The following is a 22,252-nucleotide window of genomic DNA, read 5'->3' as shown; positions in this document are numbered from 1 at the left end:
AACACAGAACGGGACGGCTCACCAAATCACATGAAACAGATGTTGGCCCCTGTTTGCTGACTTGACGAGATTAAACAAACCTGTAATAAGACTTTCCACAAACAAAGCACGGTATCTGCAGAAATCCGCCGCCATTACCTACGTCATAATAGTGCCACAGACAAAAAGCATCCAGCGCTATGCTCTGCTGAATTCATTCATCCTCCATAGCTGTGTGAAAAACCGATTCATTTTTCAGTCTTTGGGCTTTTTATTGGCGCACAATGAGATTCCATCAAATCATCATGAAACATCTCTGCTGCTTTTTCCTGCATTTCTAATGTGAAATGTGGCCTTTGTCTAACTCTTATCGTGTTAGTCAGATAATGCGATAAGAGTCTCAATGTAGTTTGAGCTTCTGTGAGAGAAATGCTAACAAAAAGCTTTTTAGAGGCTTCTCTCGCTGCTCCTCTTTCTCTTGTAAACCTCCTGGCTCAAGAAAGGTGAAGCACCAAGAAACAAGCACTAAATATTCAGTGCTACACCTTTTCACCTCTGACTTTACAATAGTATTACCAAAGTCTGCAAACCACCTTGAAGACAAACTGCTTACTTACAAAGTCAACAACACATTACAATGAACAAACTTCCCAATTTTTAGATTAAACAGACAATTACCTTGTTTAGAGAAGTACATCAGATTTTTGCATCAGTATTCTCTGAGATGACCAGCCAAGTGTCCCTGCAGCAAGCATCTGGTGAGGAGCTCACAGACACAGACTGACCTGTGTGATTGAGCCCTTACCTCCCCGTCAGTGAATGGCTGACAGAAAATGCAAATAGGCTTTACCCCTTAGTGACACTTTCGACACCTGTCCAGAATATCACACTGACAAATCCTCAGATGATGAACGTTTACAGGGTCGAGCATCTATTCCGTGAGAAAGAGAACACAAGATGTATTACAAAGTGCAGTTGTGACCCTTTTTTTTTTTAGTATCTTGATAAGATCTGGTGCGACATGTTGCTTTGTTTCGGGCGATACGATGCAGCTCATTCGACAGTGCAGCCTCCAGCTTCTGCTGTCATCCATATAAACAGATGTCGCTGTCCATCAAAAATAAAAAAAGGCCATAGATTCTGCTGACCCGCAGGTTAAACATAGATAGAGTCAGATGTAATCACTCATCAGTCTTTGGCAAACCACCCTGCACCCATTAATGACCTCCCATAATGATGTGTCTCCACTCCATATGGTCGGCCCATTTATCTGGAGGCAGAATGTCACGTACTGTACATGTTTATAGAAACGTGTGACAACATAAAGGTTCACTAAACCCTGAGGAAGAAATGGATGAAACGCATGCATGCTTGTATGCGAGTGTGTGTGTGTGTGTGTGTGTGTGTGTGTGTGTGTGTCCTTGTGTGGCTGTCTCTTTACACCACACCCATCCATCACTCCAGTCTTTCGCCACTTGGCCAGTTAATTAGCTTTTCCTGTTCACTCACGCACATAAAGAAAACAAGCCCCTTCCAGACTGTTTGGACAGACTTCATTCTCCCGCTCCCCCTCTCCAGCATCTCTCTCTCTCTCCCTCTCTCTCTCTCACCTCTGCGGACCCAAGGAAGCCCTCACTGTCTCAGCCCCAGATCCGTCAAGCTTTCATCGGCGTTGGGTCGAGGTCAGGCTGTTGGGAGGTCCAGCCTGGACTCACCAGCGGGAGAGAGAGGGACTCTAGCAACTGCCACAAGGACGTCTGCTCTACGAGATGAAGCAGTGCTCTGGCTTTCACACAGAGAACAACATGAATGATCGATCCAAAGTTTTCTCATTAGTGAAAGTAATGCTCAGCTGCATTACCAGATAAACTTTCTTTCCCCTGAAATATTTTCCACTTGCCTGCTGCCCATACGGTAGCTGTCAGACAGCAGCGGGGCTGTTTGCTATGCTGCCCTCACCGGGGACGCAGTGGATTGTGTTTATGTACACTTGCACCAACAATTGTGCACCTCAAATTAGAACGGCTGATTTTTGGCTGAGAGACGCTCTCAAGGTAGTTTCTCTTCCACCCCCAATCCCCCAGCCCCCCCAACCAGGCTTGGCTGTGGAAACGAACCAAAAATGAGTACATAATGAAAAATTCAACGGGCAAGCTGGAGAGGCAGTAGCCAGGTGTTGCTGTAACCTGCCGGTGAGAGCAAGGACAGAAGAGGGGAAGAGGGGGGGGGTGAAGGGATGGAGGTTGAAAACAAGGTAAGAGGGTTAAAAATCTGGCACATTCTCAGAGAGCATGGCTAATGAAATACAGAGGTTGGTGGTTGGTCCTCTCCTCTAAAATCTGCTATTTTGCAAAAGGATGAGTAATAGCATATGACCACTGGCATTGGAAAGCTAAAACTGAGCATTTACGGCCCAAACGTAATTCCCCCACCGTGCCATACATTTGCAAAGTCCTCATTAGTGTGCAGCGTGAAACTGAAACAGTATTCGGTATCCATCCACTGGAGCTCGCTGAGAGATCTATTTTTGTCTAAGAGCCCACTCTAAAAACACTCACGGCAGAATAGAGGATTCTGATACAATAGTTCCCTCCAAGAGCCCAAACTACTACTTCACTTTTTCACTTGTATTTCAAACCCCCATTCAGTCGACACGCAGTGATGACAGCCACCTGCTTCTGCTCTGTCTGAGCTGTCGCGCCAAGAGAGATGCATTCGCTGCAGTTGGTTCTCGGGGAGAGCTTTTCGTTTGGACTGGGAAACGGAGCACCGCCAGATCCCAGTTTACTTACAGAGAAAACAAACTGCTGCTGAAGCTTATGGCAACTAATCACCGTCGCAGGACTCCCTCAGCCACACAGAGAGTATGTGTGTCGTGCGCGCAAACGTTTGATTATCAAACCAAAATGCAAAGGGAGTTACTCATGCTCAAACAGAAGTAATTGCATACGCTATCTTCATCAACATCCTCCAGATCCCATAATGGAAAAGAAATCTCAGTCGACACATCAACAACATGATCAGAATTAATCATTTTTGGATCGAAATTTAAATACTTTTTCAAGCCAGGCAGCACATGAACATAAAAGAAGCGCTTTGGCCTAATTTTATATGGATATTGCAACATTTCATCCCAGACGCCTTACGCGTAAAAGCATTCATACTCCGAGTCATGAAAATAGAGCGGTATGAAAGTGATGACAAGGTGAAGTGTTGAGTATCCTGCGACAATTATTCTCTCCACTCTCCTCTTGCAATGGACGGTACAGCAATTATGCTGGCAAGCTGCCAAATGGATAAATATTCAAGTTTTCTGTTGCCGCTGGAGTTCCAGTCTCCCTCCCACTCCCTCTCTACACATGGAGTGACTATAGATTTGGTTAGTGAAGCCACATAATGAGGCACTGCACACGGTTATTGTTGAGCATGACACTTTTTTTTTAATTTGGAGGATATCTCAACTCTCACTTATCGGCCCATGTGCGGGAGCAACAGGGCGACTGATTAGCAACACAAAGCCGAAGGGACATGGAGAACGAGCGAAAGGTTCCTTCCCCATTTTGTCTCCCTAAACGTGTTTATACGGCAAAGCACAAATCACCCTGAGCCAAGGTGAGCTGTGCTGAGCGTCCCTATCCCATCCACTCCCAGTCTGCAGAGCTTTATCTCAGAGAGTGACATGCTTTGTGTCTCACAAAGCTGCTGCGTGTCGGGAGAACAATGGAGCGGCGGAGTTGCGAGCGGCAGAATCAGTCTGGTGCAACAGCCTAGGTGAGGCAGAGAGAGGGGGGAATACTAATTTATCATGAACGATGTCATTACCATGCCAATGACTTCTCAGAGAACACAATTATCACTAATAATAGAAATTTGAACATCAGCCCAGGGCATTCAGCCAGGAAGGGCTGGAAAACTGTAGTCTGTTTAAGAACTAGTTGTTGAAGGCGTGTGAGAGTACTGCTAGATAAGCTCGAACCATTTGCTGTGTTTTGTTGTTTTTTTCTTGCTAATTGAGATGTCTAGACATATTCAATTGAACATCAGCGAGATAAGGAAGTGGGCGGAACTATCCCGGTGGAGAATAGCGCACGCTAATCCACTTACTGAGTCCGGAGGATTTTCGTTCACCATCCTAGAAAATGCTTGGCTTATCAAAATGCTTTCACATGCACATTCTGCCACTTTGTCTGGGAGAAACAATAGCCTCCTGCAAATGGCCTTATTGCCCACAAACAAAAAGCAACTATTTCACTTAATATTCAAATGAGTTGGTGAGGATTGGTTGAGCTGAAAAATATTCACTTTTGTTTTTTTATGAAAAGATTAGAATTGAATAATTTATTCTATTGTGCTTTATTTCATAATGTTTTCAGTTACAACCAAGTTAAATGGAACATGGCTGAACTTAGGCACAGTCATAGTTCATGCTGAATGCTAACATGCTCACAATGGCAATGTTAGCACGTAAAGCAGGTCTACTGTTTCCCATGTTAGTCATCTTAGCTTAGCATGTCGGCACGCTAACATTTCCACAAATCACAGACGCGGCTGGTGGGGATAATCTGTGTTTAGATGTTTCAGTCTGGACTAAAGCAGCGGATCGGCAAACAATATTAAACAATAGACAGACTGAAAAAAGGACGAGCAGAAGTATACACCCATTCCAGCACCCCGGAGAAAGCAGACCAACTTGTTACGAAAGCTTTGTATCGTACCCACCTGTGAACAAGGCTCTGCGTGACTAAGAGGCCGAACACATCTCTGACACGAGCTAACTGGAGGCTGCCAATCTAGCCCAAGCAAATGCAAAACTGGGACAAAGTTACAAAACCGTCTCTATTCACATGACAGGGACGCCAACAAGGACATTGCTGCTGTCATTTCCCATCGCGAAATGAAGAGATAACCTTGGAGCTGTTGGCAGCTTGTTGAGTTCCGTCTTGAATTGTGCTCTTCACATTCTTCAGGGGCTTTTTCTCTCTGCCTGCTCATATTAAATGTCAAAACACAGAAGAGCTTGGTGAGAGAGGAATCCGTTGTGATGGAGAAACACGCAGTCTTGAGAGAAGTAGAAGGAAGCTGCAGGTTCACAGCTGAATTGCGTGTTCAAAGCCAAACTGCAAGGACGGATCATGTCAAACAAAGTGAAAATGGAGAGCTAATGCAATGAGATTTATATTTTTGGCTCCACGGTATGATGGCATTCATCTGAATCTGTTTGGCTACATGAGTCCTGAGTGATGCGCTTTTACTGCACTTAAGAGCATGAGAAACATCCCGCTAAGATCAGTTAAATAACAATAGTCACTCAAGGAGGAAAGCTGTACGGTTTGCAGCAGACGGAGGCAGACTAATGGGTCTTTTATATATTTATGAGTGGAGAATGGAAAATCGCCAGATATATCATTAGGTTGGAAGGAGAAGATTCTCCAAACGCTTTATTTATTTAATTTCAAGTGTGAAGTAGACTGAAAGAAGAATGAGCTATTACATCATGTCAGACTGAATCACATGCTACATCTGTGCCTTTTTGAGCCACACACACACACACACACAAGCGCGCACACACACACATATGCAAAGTGGGTCTGGGGATGCAGAAGCATGCCCGGTCCACGCCCTGAGTTTGATTGTGGGGCCGAGGGGTCAAAGGGTAACTAATTGCACGACTCATGGAGGTCAGCGCCGGTGTGGCCTTCTGCCAAAGCACTGCAACACCACCGTAAGGTCTGTCAAGAAAGACAAATGAACCGCGACCTGCCTGCTGATGACAACGACCCCAGTCAACATGCCCACGCCGTATCTTAATCTGGGTCACGGAGACAGGAGCAGATCACTGCTGCCGCTCGAGACGCTACGTGCTGAAGGAGCTAGTGTCGATGTTTACCTGTCAGGCCTCATGTTCAGTTGCTGATCAAATACACAAAGAAACAAAAAAACAGTGAGTAAAAGTTGAGGTCAACACAAATTGCTGGGGAGACAAAAAGCCAGCTTGGAGCACTCTGGTCAATCTAACAATAGCATTCTTGTGCCCATGAAGAGCTAAACTTAACTCTGCCTTCAAACTCTTGGAATTCCACACAAGAGTAACTCTCAGTTTTACACTGTGGCTCCCAAAGCGGCGCAGAGAGGGAGATGGCTATCGTTTTTCAACAGTCAATAATTAGCTACCTCCCTAATCAGCTGTTTGTGCAGCGTGCCTGTCCGTGCCTTCTCATTTAGCCATATCATAGGAGACGCCGGGGCTTTTACCTGCCATGCCATCAGTAAGCCGCCTGAACCACACTGATAGCTGACTCTACTGTCTGGAATGTACTCGCAGTTACGCCCCATAAAAGAGCTTTTACCAGGCCGACTGTGTGTGTGTGTGTGTGCACGTGCAATCCTGTTGTAGGAAATGGACAAATATGCGTGATGGATGGATAAAAATCACATGACAACTCCAGCCTGACGGAAAAGGTATTGTGATGGAGGTCCAGGGATCATCCAAAGAAAAGGAGTGTCTCGCTTTCATGATTAACAAAATGTCAAAAAGGATTTCCCTTCCTAAACAGAGACCACAATCATGTGAGGCTGCCAGCCGGAGGGACACGTCCAGATGGGACGTCCCCCTCTGTTTCTCCGCCTGCTGCTCCTGCACTGTTTTGGAGACAAAAATGACCCAGACCTGTGTCAACAGCTGGGGAAAGCATTCCTCGCTGTGCTTTGTGAAAGTGATAAAAATAACACCATGAAGTATGCCGCAGTGGGTTACGCCCTGAAAGGGTCTGTTTTTCCTGGCCAGGAGGGTCACTGTCAGGCAGAGCTGGATCTCCAGCCAACGCACATCAAGGCAGCACTTTCCTAACCTCCATTTTCGCCCATGTCTTTTTCCTGTTTTGACAGGAAACAGGAGATGATAACATAGTCGCACAAACAAGCAGAGATTGCCTCCGACCTGCTGCCTGGCCGTCCTCGTGTGGCGGTGGCCGTCTGTTTTCTTTAGAGGGCCTCGTGTCCAAACATACAAAAAAATAACCCTCTCACTGTCTCGGACAAACATGGACACCACGCCACTGTGACGCGCAGGCATGCACACCTGACACACAGGACCTCCACACCTGCCTTCATGCCAAGCTTGAATAATCTCTCAAGATCCTGGCACAGTCATGCCCTTCCTCGCAGGCTCCCAGCAGCGTGCCAGCACAGCGTCACACAAAGGGACGCAATAAAAACAGACCACCAAAGTCACGGACACAAGACTGAAAGAGGGCATATGAAAGCTTCAGTGGTCGCCACGGGGAACCAAACATACACTGTGGAGGTGAGCGCAGGAGCAATGTCAATATCTGGCAGCGAGAGGAAGGGCGGGGGGTGGGTGGGGACGGGTATCGTCTCTTGTCCGAGGCTCTTTTGGGAATGTGAGCCTTTTATGTTGTCAGGAAGCACACCGTAGTGAGACACAACAAGCGGAGTGACGGGGCCATTAGAGAGGAAGAAGCTCAAAGGAACAGGCCACTTTGATTGCCCTCTCTGATCCCCCACTCACCTTTGTTTATGAGCTAATTAAGTATTGTTCCGCTGCCGTAGGAGCCTCGAGCCCTCCATCCCCACAGCGCCACCATGACTTTGAATGGCTACTGTAGGGCTTTTACAGCGCCCTCTATAACTTAACAACTCGAGCAGGAACCACTTTCTTAAATGCGTTCTAGCATGGGAACCAACCGCTGCTGAATTCTACATGTAAATGCATACGAAGCGCGTAAAAGAGATCAAAACACCCAAATCAGGTTCAGCCTGACAGGTCAAATCCAGTTCAAATGTGGTCCCAAGTGGCCACTGCTGTGGGAGTTCAAGTGTGCCCTGCTTTCACCCCTCCATTGGTCGCTGCAGCCAAAACAGCCTCCCACTCACAAAGAGATGAAGGCATAAATGCCCAGCGTGGGATGAGGAGAGGCCGAGGGGTCAGTGCATGGACAGAATAGGGAGGAGGAGGGTGGCGTCTGGTGGTAATGACCGCTTGACAGCGGAGAATACATTTAGGTGAAGAAATACTCACACTGACGGAAGGGCATTTTTTATAGAAATTGAATTAATGTGTGCGTGTTTACCTGTGTTAGGGGGCAGGAGCAGCACATGAAAAGGAAAGAAAAGAAAAGTAAAAGAGAAAAACCACGATTTGTGCGTATACAGGTTATACAAGGTTAATTAAGATTAATTAAAGATGTTAATCATATGAAATATATCTGAATATCTCATTAAGTCAAGTCAAAGCATTGCTTTGTAGGACTAATGGGTCCCCTGGAAACCAACACATTGCTTAAACCTCAAACTAAAGCTGACAAAGCCTGTGTAAATTAAACCACACATTGAAGTTGGGCCACTTAACAGTGCTAGCTGTCTGGACTTGAGAGAAGGACCCTGGTTTTGTAGTTGGACACAGCAAAAGGTCAGCGGACTGAACACAACAGCAAAGTTGTTTCCCCCTCTGAACAGTAAAGCTATGCAGGAATCCACCAAGGCCAGAGCCACAGGTGTGCTCCCCGAGAGCTTCCCGCCTTTTCACAGAGGGAGGGAAGCATTTCCGTGTTGCACAGACACGTTCAAAGGCATTGCAGCACTAAATAAAATGTTATATCTTTGGAAAAGTAAACAACAGCTATTATCGACACTATCGTGTTGATAGAGAGAAGCAGTTAACCACCTAAAATACATTAATAACGATAATTTCTGAAAATAAACGCCAGCATGTATGAGCTGCCAAACAGACAATTCTATGAATAACCATGTGCATATACACATTGTCCACACACTCTCCTGCAGGCTTCTTCACACACCCAGCATGGGAATCGGGCAGCACTTAGCTGGGGGTCTGCAGCGCCAGGCCCAACAGCGAGTCCCCAGAACAGCGAGGATTGCTGAGCTTTTATGGACGATGCTGAACTGATACTGAGCAGCAAACACAGAGGATGGAGAGGCAGTTTGGGACTCGTAAACAGAGAGGTTTACGTTTAAGTGCCCGACACACACGAAGGAGATAAAACAGCCCAGAGCTCTTCAGTGGAGAGAGTGACATCATAAAATAGAGCGGTAGTAACAAGAGGGGAAGCATAAAGGACGGATGTATTAATGGGAGTCGGATCATGGGAAAAGGCAGGGGAAGGTTTACTCCACACGCATCCGCTGGGAGTAATGACAAGCTCAAGACGGCGTCGTTTCTATATAAATCTAATTAGCCTCATTGACATTGTTTTCTGTGACCTCCAAAGTAAATGTGCTTTTCTTTACTGTTTCCCAAAGTTCAAGGCACACTGTAAGACTTTCATCAACTTAGAGGGCCTTTTTCTGCCGAGCAGATCGTTGGATGAGACAGACATTTAAAAGGAAAGCTGTCAGGTATCTACTTGAGGTGATACTAACCAGAGTTTAGCAAAAAAGGGATGAAAATCTCTTCCCTTTTATGATGAAGCTAAGTCAAGCCGCATGAAAGCAGAAACAACCCTTTGTGTCTCGGCCGCTTTGGAAGCTTCTCAATCGTTTTGTGCAGAAATCGGAGAGAAAGACCTCTCCTGCCACTCACAGACAAACAGCACTGAAGCTGTATCTTAGTGTACTTCTTTCTGGTGAAAATCCATTATGAAAATCCATACAGTGAAGGTTGACCTTTTCAGTGTTCCGCCTATTGAGAAACTCAGCAACACAGTTTTCAGCGGGATTAAAAGCAACTTTGCTGCCATTTTGTAAAATGCGTTCCGATGCCATTTCCTTTAAAATGTCAGCAGGCAAATTGCTAAGTCAAGTCATTCAATAATGAAAGAAAAATGAGTTATGTGCTACAACACTTCTTCTGCCCCTTCTGTCTATAGAGGGGATCAGTGTTGGTGGAAACTAGAGGTTTGGGATATAACAAGACAGACCAATAATAATGATATATCATGATATATAACATGATATATCATAATATATCATGTTTTCTGGTCATTCAGTCAATACATATTCTCTATAAAATAACTACATGATAAGGGAAACACCTGTATGAAATAATACAAATGAAAAGGAGTATTTTGTCCTATAATTAGGAACTTTAATGCAAAATGAACATGACAGTTTGATTATAAATTATAAAATAAAAGAAGAAGAAATATTTCTAGCTATACACTGACAATGTGCACAAATATGAAGTAATCAGATAAAGACAATAGTTTGATTTAAATACACTGAGGCATTACCAGAAGCAAAAGTCTTTTCAATTTGATTTAGTATGTGCTTATTATTAATAATTTAGACAACTTAATTGATTACTCAATATACGATTTAATCATGACATTATTCCATTGAAAGTTGATAAACTATCATATTGAATTATTGCCCAGCCAAGCACCTATAAGCACCAAACCCAGAGCAAGTCAAAAAACAGCAGGGTTGATATCAGAGCTAAGGAGAGCTTCTATTCTCATCATATTTCTCTTTAAGCGCAGCCTGCCAAGTACCAGAGTAATGGCACTGGCCAGTCACCTTCTCCATCACCTTCTCCGTTTACCAGACCCACCACCAGGCCTGCGTTTTATAAAACTCTGACTGTAATAATGCAATCATAAATTGGTAGCAGTTAAGTTCAGAAAGATGGATGACTTCTGCGGTAAAGTGGAAAGGATAGAGGGACTCTGAATGTGCTTCGTCTCTTTCTTTTTCCTCTGGTACTTACACGCACATTCACACATCATCAATACGCGCACTCATCCGGCCTCACGGAGCTGGACACTCAAGCATGAAATGAACATGAGCAGCGTGAACTTTGACTGGCATTTTCACACTGCGCCAGGATTTATGGAGCACTATATACTTATCAGAATGAGCTCCTGACAATAAAGAATAGCCCAACGCGTATAGCTGGGGAGGCCAGTGAGACGGGTTAACATAACCCGTCTACCAATCACAACACAACCATCATAATCCATCTACTATTACACAAACACAAATAGAATAACACAGGGATGCATGCATACTGTCAACCAGACATATATATATAGAAATATGACATGAAAGCACACTGGTGCATTCACACAGCAGCTGCACAGTTTACTACTGTTGGTCACTGAGAGGCTCCTGTAGGAACAGACGTCAAATTGCACCCAGTAGTCCCAAACTCAAAATGTGATTGTTGGGATCGTTGAGAAAAATTACTGCGCGAACAAAATCACTATAGTGAGAAAGAGTATTACACTACCTCGAAGGAGCTTGTATGGACTCCATATCCATTAACTTTGAGTTAGCTTACTAGGGTTACAAGGTCTGCAAGTGTACTTGTATGTATCCACTAAAGGGTATTTCCCACAGGAGTTGGTGGAGATTAAAAAGAGTAAATATATTTGGCTTACATTTAGCAGGCGGCCAGAGACATGACTCAAAACAAATGCTAATACATGCTACATGTATGCCTTTGTGATTTCATAATAATAATTTTGTCATAATTGGCTAATTGTATACATCAATAGTGCAAATGTAATACATGTGGCTTATTTTCAGCAATATTACCCCTTCCTGTACATCATGCCTTCAACCTGCATGCAACATTTTGTATATATATATATATAGTTTATTTCACTTTGTGTAAGAAGGAAATAAATTACAGTTTCTTTACAGTTGCGGCAACAACAAAAAAAACTCCTTGGAACTTTGACAATGGTCGTTCAGAGACAGGATTGCTAATAAAAATGCATCACAGATTTCCTTTTGAGGAAAAATGCTCCTCAAACATCAACATCCAACACTCTGAGGGTAAATGTTGCCCGAGAGGCCATCTTCTGACTTGGCAGGTGAGAAGTAGTATAGTAGAAGTCCCATTAACATCAGGAGGAAAACAACAGGAGGACATTGCTTTGAAAACAAACAAAGCAATGTCGAGTCCACTAAGGCACCATACTCCACTGGTCCACTGTTTGCTGTGAGCAAGTGAGCCACGCCCAAACTGCCCGGAGTTTGCTGTCTGCCGATCCATCTTGGCAAGGACACACAGCACTGGCATTCTCTTTCAGCACATTGCTATAAGCCAGGCGATTTGTCTGCTACCACAAGGCCTGCTGTCAATTGAACGCTTTTTATGGAGCCAGCAGGAGATTACCTCCAACTCATTGCTCCTCAGTGTCCGTGTACCATCTTGAAAATGTATCTCAACAACTATGTTTTTCCAATACTCTGAATCAGACTCAATAATGGACTGCAGTCTGCCTAGATCATGCACGTCTCACTTCACCATGACATATGGAGCTGGGCAGTGGGAGAGAACAGTGCATAAAACATGCATACGCACACACTCAGAATCAGACACACAGGCGGCTTGCCCTGAATTAACAAGTCAAACTGATTAATTCCCACTGGTTACACTTCTTGTTGCATTTGTGTCATTTGCTCATTGACATTTCTGCCTTTGTTGCTCCGTTCTCATGCTCTGCAGACCTGTGCTGTGCTGCAACACATCGCCCTGCTAGCCTAGACAGCAGATCCATTGTTTCATTTCAGTCTGGCTCATTGTAACACATGATCCTTCACCAAACAGCAGCGAACCCATTCCGACAAGTGCCATTATGCATGGCAATCATTCTTCAAATACCCTAACAATGGTAAAACAGCTAAAGTATATAGGTGTTGTCACAATCCCAGCATTATAAAGTGCTTTAACTCAAAAACATCTATGAAAAGATCGCTAATAAAGCAAAACCTGGCCTCAGTTTTGATTGGCTGACTGAGTCACGTCTGAATTAGAACACATAGTAAATATACACCTGTGAATAGGTACTTGAAATATGTTTGCACCAACTCTAAATGACCACACATAACTAACTAACAATCCATTGTTGCCAACAAACATGTTGTTTATAGGAATAGACGTTTTGACATTTACACTAACCTTGTTCTCTTTCTGGCTAAGAGTTAGCGTTGTCCATCAAATATGAAGCGACAACCAGGAGACTAGCTAGTTCATGTTAGCTAGCAGGTTTGCTTCTTAGCATAACATAAAGATGGAACAATACGTTCAAAGTTCACAAATTAACACATATCACATTTTGCATATAATCTTTACAATAATTCTAACAGTTTTTTGTTTTACTATTTGACAGACCAAGGCTAGCTGTTTCTCCTAGCTTTAGTGTGTATGCGATGCTGAGCTAACAGTCTCCTGTCTGGAGCTGTCTCTCTTCTTCTCTACTCTTTTTTAATCCTAATAGTGTGGTACCATTTCTTTGTTAAGACGCGACATGGTTTCTAAATGCAACAGGCCACTTCAGGCCAACATTTAAGAAAAGTTACGACGCTCTATCAAGCATGAAGCCACAGCTTATTGCCATCTCATTCTCATTATACAGGTAATAACGCAGCTGGTCTCCCAAGTCACATACTTTGATTGAACGTCTTTACTGAATAGCTGTAGGTCGTCTTTACATATTTGACTTTAGTAAATGAGATAGGCGCTGCAACCTTTACAATAACTAAAGGCAGCAAAGTAAATTCCCAGGTCTAAGCAGCTCTAAATTGCTCTTCTCACCTTGACAGGTAACTGAGGCAACATCTGGACGGCTCTCTGTAGACATTACAGTGGCATGCAGCCGAACCAGGAAGGGCCAGATGGCCAGAAGAGGACACATTCAGGTAAACTCTGTGCATCTGTGTGCGAGTGTCTGAGCTCACGCATGAGTTCACTTGTGTGCACGTGCCGGTGTATGTAGATTGCGTGTGTGTAAGTGGGCATCTGCTGAGGAGCCTCAGTCAGTTCCTGTTTCATCTTGCCCGCCGTGGATCTGCTCTTCTGAGCAACCAGCCGCCAAGTGCAGACGGAAGGAATGGCAGTTATTCCAGGTGAAGAATTCAGATTTCTTCACTATCCTTTTGATGAAAGGCAATGAGCATCAGCTTTACTGCAGCTTCGGCTATTTTCCATCAGACCCATCAACCCTTGCATCTGTGCACCCTGAACCCATTTCTTGCACTCTGTCTCGTAGCAATTTACCCTTGCAATTGCGATAAGAAGTGGACTGGGCAGCAACAATTGGGTTCAATTCACTTTCAGCTCACTAAATTAAAGATGTAAAAATGAAACTGCAGCCGACATAGTGAAGATGTAGCATTCATTCCAGAACTGCCCGAAGGTTCGAAAAAAAAGGTTTCTGGACAGTGAAAGTCAGTTACTTTGAAAAGTGGTCCTACGTTTCAGCTGTGAAGATCTTGAGGCAGGAAAGTAAATCTAGCCAGGTTTTCAGTACTTCAGTACTTTAATACTTGGTACTACGGACACATTTCTCTGCAATACCCAGCCCCAACCGTGGGTTTAAAAGAAGAGAATACAATGCATGCAAATTGGTCACATGAAGAGGAGTCTGACAGCTGAAAGAGTAAATGAATGAAGCTGTGAAGACTTGAGGTAAACTGGCAGTGGACAGCTGCATGCTGCTGAGGCTCACAGATACAGTACAGCACGGTAGCGCCATGACTGATGTCTATGGTCTCTGCACCACTTGACACCAGATTATTGCTCTGCGGTTTAATACAGCCACATGCCATAAAGCAGAAGTCACACTGCATGCAGGGATGAGGCGAGGGGACGGCTCAGCCCAGAGTCTCCTCTATTCTCCTGTCTCGTCTCTCATCTCCTCCCAGGCTCTCTGGAGTGCATGCACTGCTGGGCAGGCACACAGGCACACAGCATGCACATCACAGAGAGCCCCAGGTGCTCAGGTGCTTAGAGGTGAATAGAATAATATCGTCATGCTCTGTTTTAACTCAGCGTTAGCTCAAGTTTCACAACCAGAGGGGTTTTTCACAGTCTTTTTTCCATCCTTCCCTCCATCCGTCTGCCAGTCACTCTGTCCTGTCGTCTGCCCTCCTGCAGCAACCCTGGCAGCGTACACCTGTTCCAGCCCAGGTCGGCCCCATGAAACCCTAACCCACCATTAAGAGCGGGAGAGCTGACAGAAAGGTCAGAGGTCAGTCAACAAAGGAGAAGTAACACTCCGAACTCGCCTGAGAAACAATGACCAGGTAGGTAGCTCTGCAGCCATTCAGCAGCACCCACTTCTTCTTCTTCTTCTTCTTCTTCTCCTTGGCTCCTTGGCCATAGCAAACACTCACTTCTTCTGTAACAGCTATACAAATCCATAAATGGTCAAGCAGGCACAGAATGCATTAGAAAAATGGCGCCTGACACACATCTGGCTGTGTAGAAATAAATAATTCACACACAGTCAAATAAACTCAGATGTGCCTGGCTTTTTGGCCAGGAAAGATGTTGTGCATGACATGGATGATTAATTTCCTTTCTGTGCTTCAGGAAACAAAACACGATTTGACACATTTAAATGAATTCACTAATGACTCTGCATGTAAAGTGGATCAAGGGTCAAATAACGAACAAAGCAGAAACAAATCAAACATGAATCCAAATGCGTCGTTTGTGAGAATCACTGTTCCCATAATTTATGAATTTGCATGAAAAAAAACTGGCAAAAGGCTTCATGGAGCAAATTAATTCCTTGAGCCACATTCATAGTCACACTCGTACACACCATCCATAATAGGCTTGGACACATGGTGCATACATCAGCAGTGCGCGGGATTCATGATTAGCTTGTGTTTGGCTCGGTCTCTGTAAGATTTAACTTCATTACACCGTCATCTCCAGAGTGACCTGGTCCTATATGCAGTTTCCCCATATGCAGAGGGCAAAGGTCATCAGATAGGTAAGACCTGGCTGCAACTGACCTCAACCTCAAACAGCTCAACTTAATCCAAATGTTCAAGTCCTCACGGCCCTGCAGGACGTCTCTGTTAATCAGTCAGTGAACTGGTGGAGCACACAAGGTCCAAGAGTGCTTGTATATTCATAGACCTCAATATTTATGAGCGGGTTTAAGCTCTGCTTACTTTATTATTGACCTGCAGTCTCTGCAACATACCAAACATCAACGTGTCTGCTTGAGAACTACGGCTTGAAAATTGAAAATACTTAATATGTTTCCATGTTCCAACCTTTAGTTTAAGCGGTAGAAATACATACTTTATATATAGCCTCCGAGGGCAACAAACACGTATTCTTTGCAGAAATGTAATAGTTTAAAATGTTGTTAAATGTGCTTATTAGCATTCTTCCAGATAATTAGATGAGAAGATTGATACGCTCCTGTCTGTACGCTAAACATGTAGCTGCAGCTTCTATACAGATAACCAAAACGTGTTGTTCTTACTCACTTATTAAACACATAGGATGTTGTGTGCTAATTACTGAGCTTCAGAGGTTTGGACAGGGCGAGGCTACTGGAGCTGTCTCCCCCTATTTCCTGTTTTTATGCTAATCAAGGAAAACTGGCTGCTAGCACCAGCTACATATTAACTGTAGAGACATCAATCTTTGCAAGAAAGTGAATTCGCACACTTCCCAAAGTAGTTTTGCACAACTTGTTCTTAAAAAATGTTCTTTCAACCATAGCTATGATGCACCTCCTTCCATTTTCTGTTTGGCTCCCATTGTCCTTTAATGTCATCTCTCTCATGCATCAGCAAATACAATTATAGTTAGCCTTTTCAAAAAACAGATATCAAGTGACAGAGCTTCTGTCTAAGCTGTGAGGGGCTTGAGCTGCTGCAGCCTGGCCCCAGGCGAGGCATTATAGTCCTTACAGGTCACAAGGACCGCAGGCTGCTGGCTCCATACAAACCTAATCCAAGCCTTTTGTTGTCAATGACACTCTACTCATTTTTTCATGAGATGGTTGATGACACAGGCACCAAAAACACTTTCCTCTCATTTCATCTCATCAGCGCACACACAACCAACATACGAAGAATCAACCTGCCGTCAGGTCAGAGACTAACAAGAAAGCAGAGAACAGCTAGCATGTATCAGCCGAGGTTGGATCTAATCCAGAGCCTCTGATTACAGTCAGAAGCTAATTGTTTTCTTTGAAGTCGAGGTTGAAGTGATCGTCTTTCTTTATATCATACCTCACATAGCCACTGTGTCCAGCCACAATAAACACAGTCTGCAATTATTGAATCCAGACTGTCTGCTATTCACTACTGAAGGTATTATTTAGTGTAGGTTTTAATTATGTAAATGAAGTAGGTGAATTCCCTTGATTAGATCCGGTCTGAAGGTTGTCAGTGTATCTGCTCTTTCTGCCTGGCTTTAAGCAAAGGGCATTTTTGTTCCCAGGGTTTTTTTAATCATCTGCTGTCAGAATAACATAAAATGTGCAACGGCAGCTGAAACTTAAGGGTGGTAGCTCAAGGACATAATTTCAACAGCTAATTTGGGGTTGAGCCCTTCAACACAATGTCGTAAAATATTCATAATTAGAAAATCATTGCAAATGAAGTGCATAAAGGGCAATGTAGTTGCATGCATAGTTTAAATAGTTTCAAAAAGTTGTCAAACACAAGACCGTGCGTGTGCACTGTTGCTCTTGAAATGAGGCAGGCGCTTAGAAGCAGGAAGCATGAAACATATTTAATTGCTGCCAGTGGATGTTGACACATAAATAAATATGTCTTATAATGCTGGTCATGTGGTTTCTTTGCAAAACCTTTACTTCATCGTTGCCAAGCTTCTCCCCCCATACACATATAAGCTTCAGTGTGGAGGGGGAAAGGCCTTAACTTCCCTATATTTACAGACTTGCAGGACATAGCACAAGCAGATTCCTCTAAACCCAAACAGGAAAACACAAAAGCTGTCTGGGAGGGCTTCAGTGTGTGTGTGTGTGTGTGTGTGTGTGTGTGTGTGTGTGAACAGGGAACTTTCCCTCCAGTACTTTTCATGTTGAAAAGCACATTCACTTGACCCAAACCCTCTTCCTTGCATTTTTTTATCCACTCGCTACTACTACTATGCTCAAACAATACGTCTGGCAGCAGGGTGAGGGGGAGAGGGATGTCTGGGGACCGAGGCGACTTCCTCTTCACAATAACGGGACGGCCGGCGGATGGGGAGGGAAGGGAAGTGTGACCTCGGGTAAACAGTCTCCGCTCTCGTTTTTTCCCATGACGGCCACAGACACAACACTGGCCAAACCTTTGCAGGTATCCCGATCCCAGACACTCCAACAGGCCACCTGAGTCACCCTGTTGACCTTATTCCCTCCAAGGAGGAAGCAATTTGGAAGCGATCATCCATAACCGCGTCCATCCTCTGAGTCCCAACAGGTGGGCAGCTCAAGCTCACAAAGACAATGGGTTTATTATCCTTCCATACCATAACTCTGGTACAATAAGAGCACCCTGCCATCACTGTTTGTCACCCCAGAATTAAGGCCCAATTTAGCCATCAACAAGAGCGGAATAGGGGGGTGGGAGCTGCCCCCCCCCCATCTCTTTCTGCAACACAGAGCACCTGGTGAAGGCCACAAAGCAGTACTGAAGGGTCCCACACTAAAAAGGGGAGGTCAGTTCCCATGGCAGATAATGGCAGCTACGGGGTAGGCTTAATGTGTTTACAGGGTGGACTTACCTGATACCTGAACATAGATCTGATATGCTTAGAACAAAGATTAGACCACACATGCAGCTGATCTCAAACAGAGAGCCCAGGTGCTTCAGAAATGCCCCCTTGTCCCTTGTCTACCTGTTCCCGTATGAACATCGGGTGCGTTGGGATTTGGGGTGAACCTTAAAAAGCTGTAATTCGATCCAACTTTGGGACTCTCTCTCTAAAACGGGACAACAAAGGAGAAACCCACCCGAGGGCAAGCCTGGCCCGCCACAACAACAGCAGTCTCAGGCCTATATTTAACAGCGGTGGGAATTGTGGGAGCAGCATACAGGAACACTTTCAATGCACAGCGAAGGACGACTGGGGCTTAACTTCCTCCTCAGTCTCCAACGTGAGCAGCTCGCACATTTCAACTCCCCCGAACCCCCCCCCCCCCCTCCACACACACACACACACACACACACACACACACACACACACACACACACACACACACACACACACACACACACAAAGCAAAATAAAGAGATAAGCATTGTTTAGCCAAACAATGGGCCACTTTCAAAGTCTCAAAGGCTTCCATTTTCACATCCAAGGCCAGCATTTGAAGTCAAGCATGCAATAAACAATTTTACAAGTGGATGGTGGGAGCTTTCTGGGTACAATTATAAACCATAAAAAGGATTGAATTTCATTGTCCATAGCTACCAGCATTAGGAGCAGGTGCAGGTGGACAAGAAAAGACAGTAGTGCTCCATAAATGTAACAGCAGCTCAGACTGAGAGGCTGCTGCCAAAGACTGTAACTAACTCACATGTTTTGATTCTTTCTTCTTTAAAAAAAATCTAATTCTTAACGAGACATGCTGTGAAATGCAGCTCTGGAGAGATCATTGTTTCAAACTACTATGTGAACTATTGCTAAAAGAGTGTAAAAAAAACGTATTTCACCAACCTTCAGTGAATTTTCGTCTGCCAGGGCTAGCGCCTGCTTCTTCAGCTCTGTGACTTTCTTTTGACATTGCTGGCAGAAGCCCCCCTTCTCCTCCGACTCGGAGATGGAAACGGCCCCTGCGCCCTCGGGGGGAGGCCGGCTACTGCACCGCGCGTCCTCCGCAGAGTGAAGCCGTTTCCTGGGGGTTACCGGAGACTCTCCCCGCGGGCATCCCTCCACCTTTAGTATGAGGGAAAAGTTCGGTTAACTTGCAGGAATAACATCAGGTCACAGCTCCAGTGCGCTGGAGTGTGAGAGTGAAACAGTCTGTCTGTGCCGTGACGACGCGTTTAAAGACAGAGCACCTGTCCACGCGCGCACCGCCGAGATGCACGTTTGGCTGCTTTTAAGTTGGGTGGAAACTACAATACACTTAATCGCGTGCAGGGAGACACTTACAGTCGACATGCGGTTGTTGGGGTCCCTTCCATCAGGAGCTGAATGACACCCAGTTGAGCTCATTCTCCCAGACCAAGGTTACACCTTCAGGAGCACGTCTTCGTCAAACACCACACTCTCAACGCAGGGCAGAGCCATAGAGGCTGGGCTGGAGACCTGGCGCAGGGCTACCAGTCATCTGACAGATTGTACTGGACCAGTAGCTGCTGGTCGAAGGCAACTGGTGAGTGAGTACCATACGTTTACAGCGGAGGAGTTTTGGCAGAGTAGGTGCACAGGAGGCGGTGTTTCTCCAGGAATGGGAGGGCTGAAGAAAACTTTTCCTGCGCAGGACGGGATCGAGCTCTTATTATAGAGCACTGTGAATGGTCTGTGTGGTGAACAGTCATATACTAGTCTGCTAATGTTACCCCGTAAAACCTTTCCTCTTGCTCTTTGCAGCCTATTCCACACAGTTCGACAGTCTCACGTGTGCATGCTCGGTATCAGTTTTCCAGATCTCCATTGGAGAATTGTCAAACCCCAGACTCGGTGTTTTTATGGCTTCGTCCTTCCATGCAAGTTCTACACATTTACGCCTGAAATTGTTGGGGCATTTGGAAACTTTGGGATCTGCATTTGGATTATATATATAAATTATGTGGGATTGAATAAGGATTTCTGACTGGGGTTGAGGAGGTTAACATGTGGGCTCCTCTTGGTGTTCATTGGAAACAAGTATTAGAAATGATATGTTCAGAAAATTGTGAATGTGTGTACCTTCCAATAAGATTACAAGACTGACATGATTTTCATATTGTTCACTTTGTTGGCTGAAATGCACATTAATTAAGTCCTTTTCCTACAGAAAATGTAAAAATTGAGTTCAGTACTTTACGATGATTGTATTAAAAGTAATGTAATTGTTGATCATTCGGTCTATCTGGCAATCCTTTAGAAAAGAATAGAGTAGAATCAAATAGAGCATTGGGGTTCTGTTGCATCTGCGTCCGCTCAGTTTCAGCAACTGTTGCCTCCCTCGAGACGCAGGGCTGCCTCTGTGTGTTGTTGGTGTATGGCGCCATCATCTGGTGAAATGCAGAACCGCATCTCTCAAACTGCTAGGGGTGGAGGTACCGGGGTTAAATATTTAATTAGTCAACTTTTAATATTTCATGTGAGTGATGTAAGCGACAGTGGCCGCATGCTCTGAAGCCCTTCCTCTTCCTCCTGTCCTCAAACGACCCATTTAGGGAAACCCACAGTCTTTTGTCTCGTGGTAGTGCAACTCATACCAAATGGAAGGAGTACATTTAAAAGTGTAAGCGGTCAAATATATTTTATATTGTCATTTAAAGTCGTTTCAAGTTGGGCTGCAACATGATTGAGACTGGAAAGGATTGTGTGAACGAAATGCAAATATATATTTTAAGACACACAAAACTAAGATCATGATTAGTCATCGCATTTCCTGCAATGAGTTATCAACCCTATTTAAATCGGCTGGGTGTTAAATTAGAGCAGCTTCAAATGTCACTCTGTCGACCCTTTCGGAGATATTGTGACCATGGAGCTCGACGCCGAGCAATTATTTAGGAGACTAAAAGCGCATCACTGGCAAATACACTTTTATTTGCAGCTCCATTTGACAAAAGTGTTGAAAAAGTGGAACTGGTGATGAGTGAGAATGAAGTTTGAGAGCGAGGGGATTGAGGACGCTGCGAGGTGCTGTTCAAGGTCCTGAACACCGGGCATCAGTTGCCTGTCTCCTCACTATTTTACATTTATTGTACCTGATAACACTTACGCATTAGATCATTCTTTGTTACAACCTGTGTTTCAGTCATCACTTCAGGGTGCTCTTACCTTTGTTTTTCTCTTCAGCAGATGACTTGTAAATCCAAATATGATGTCGGAGTCAACGAAGATTGTACCCAGGTCTATGACGCTGGGGTTGGGCGTCCCAGCTCCGGGAGACCCCGATGAGTTTGGCAAAGCCATGTGTGGGCTGCGAGTTAAGCCTAGAAAATATTCCACTCTTCGGGAAACCTAATTGATTTGGATATCCATCTAATTCATTTCTCTCGTACCCTCCAAAAAGATCCACACGGTGTTTTAATCCGGACATCCAGTGACTCACGGTGAGCGCTGTGGGCACGTGTGCGTAAAATAACCTCTCAGGTTTCCAGTAGTCCGAGAAGACAACAGAGCAATACAATCCATCCGATATGCAAAATGGTTCACATCCAAGTGAAATACTTTCCTAAGACATCACGAGGAGGCTGGTCACGCCTGATCTCTGCGCTGCAGGTCTGAGAGCGAAAGAGCACCTCGTGCAAGTGCTGCTCTCTGTTCTCCAGCCCCTCTCCCGTTTCTCTCCTCTCCCCTCTCGCTCTCTCTCTCTCTCTCTCTCTCTCTCTCTCTCTCTCTCTCTCTCTCTCTCTC

At 44.7% G+C, this 22,252-nt stretch overlaps 1 protein-coding gene across 1 annotated transcript in view; it reads right to left on the bottom strand.

Annotated features, from left to right (window-relative positions):
* Window positions 1-21,808, bottom strand: part of kif26ab (kinesin family member 26Ab) — a gene marked incomplete at its 5' end in the record, with an annotated part of 64,290 nt that extends 42,482 nt beyond the window's left edge. Inside the window, 2 exons of the mRNA XM_079220764.1 lie at window positions 19,391-19,609; window positions 21,674-21,808. Coding sequence (XP_079076890.1) covers window positions 19,391-19,609; window positions 21,674-21,808 — 354 coding nt within the window. The remainder of the gene's footprint in view (window positions 1-19,390; window positions 19,610-21,673) is intronic.
* Window positions 21,809-22,252: the final 444 nt, after the last annotated feature.

This window comes from Taurulus bubalis, assembly GCF_910589615.1.
Source record: "Taurulus bubalis genome assembly, chromosome: 1".
Classification (NCBI taxonomy): domain Eukaryota; kingdom Metazoa; phylum Chordata; class Actinopteri; order Perciformes; family Cottidae; genus Taurulus; species Taurulus bubalis.
The sequence above is the reverse complement of the archived record's forward strand: the minus strand, read 5'-3'. Positions and strand labels throughout refer to the sequence as shown.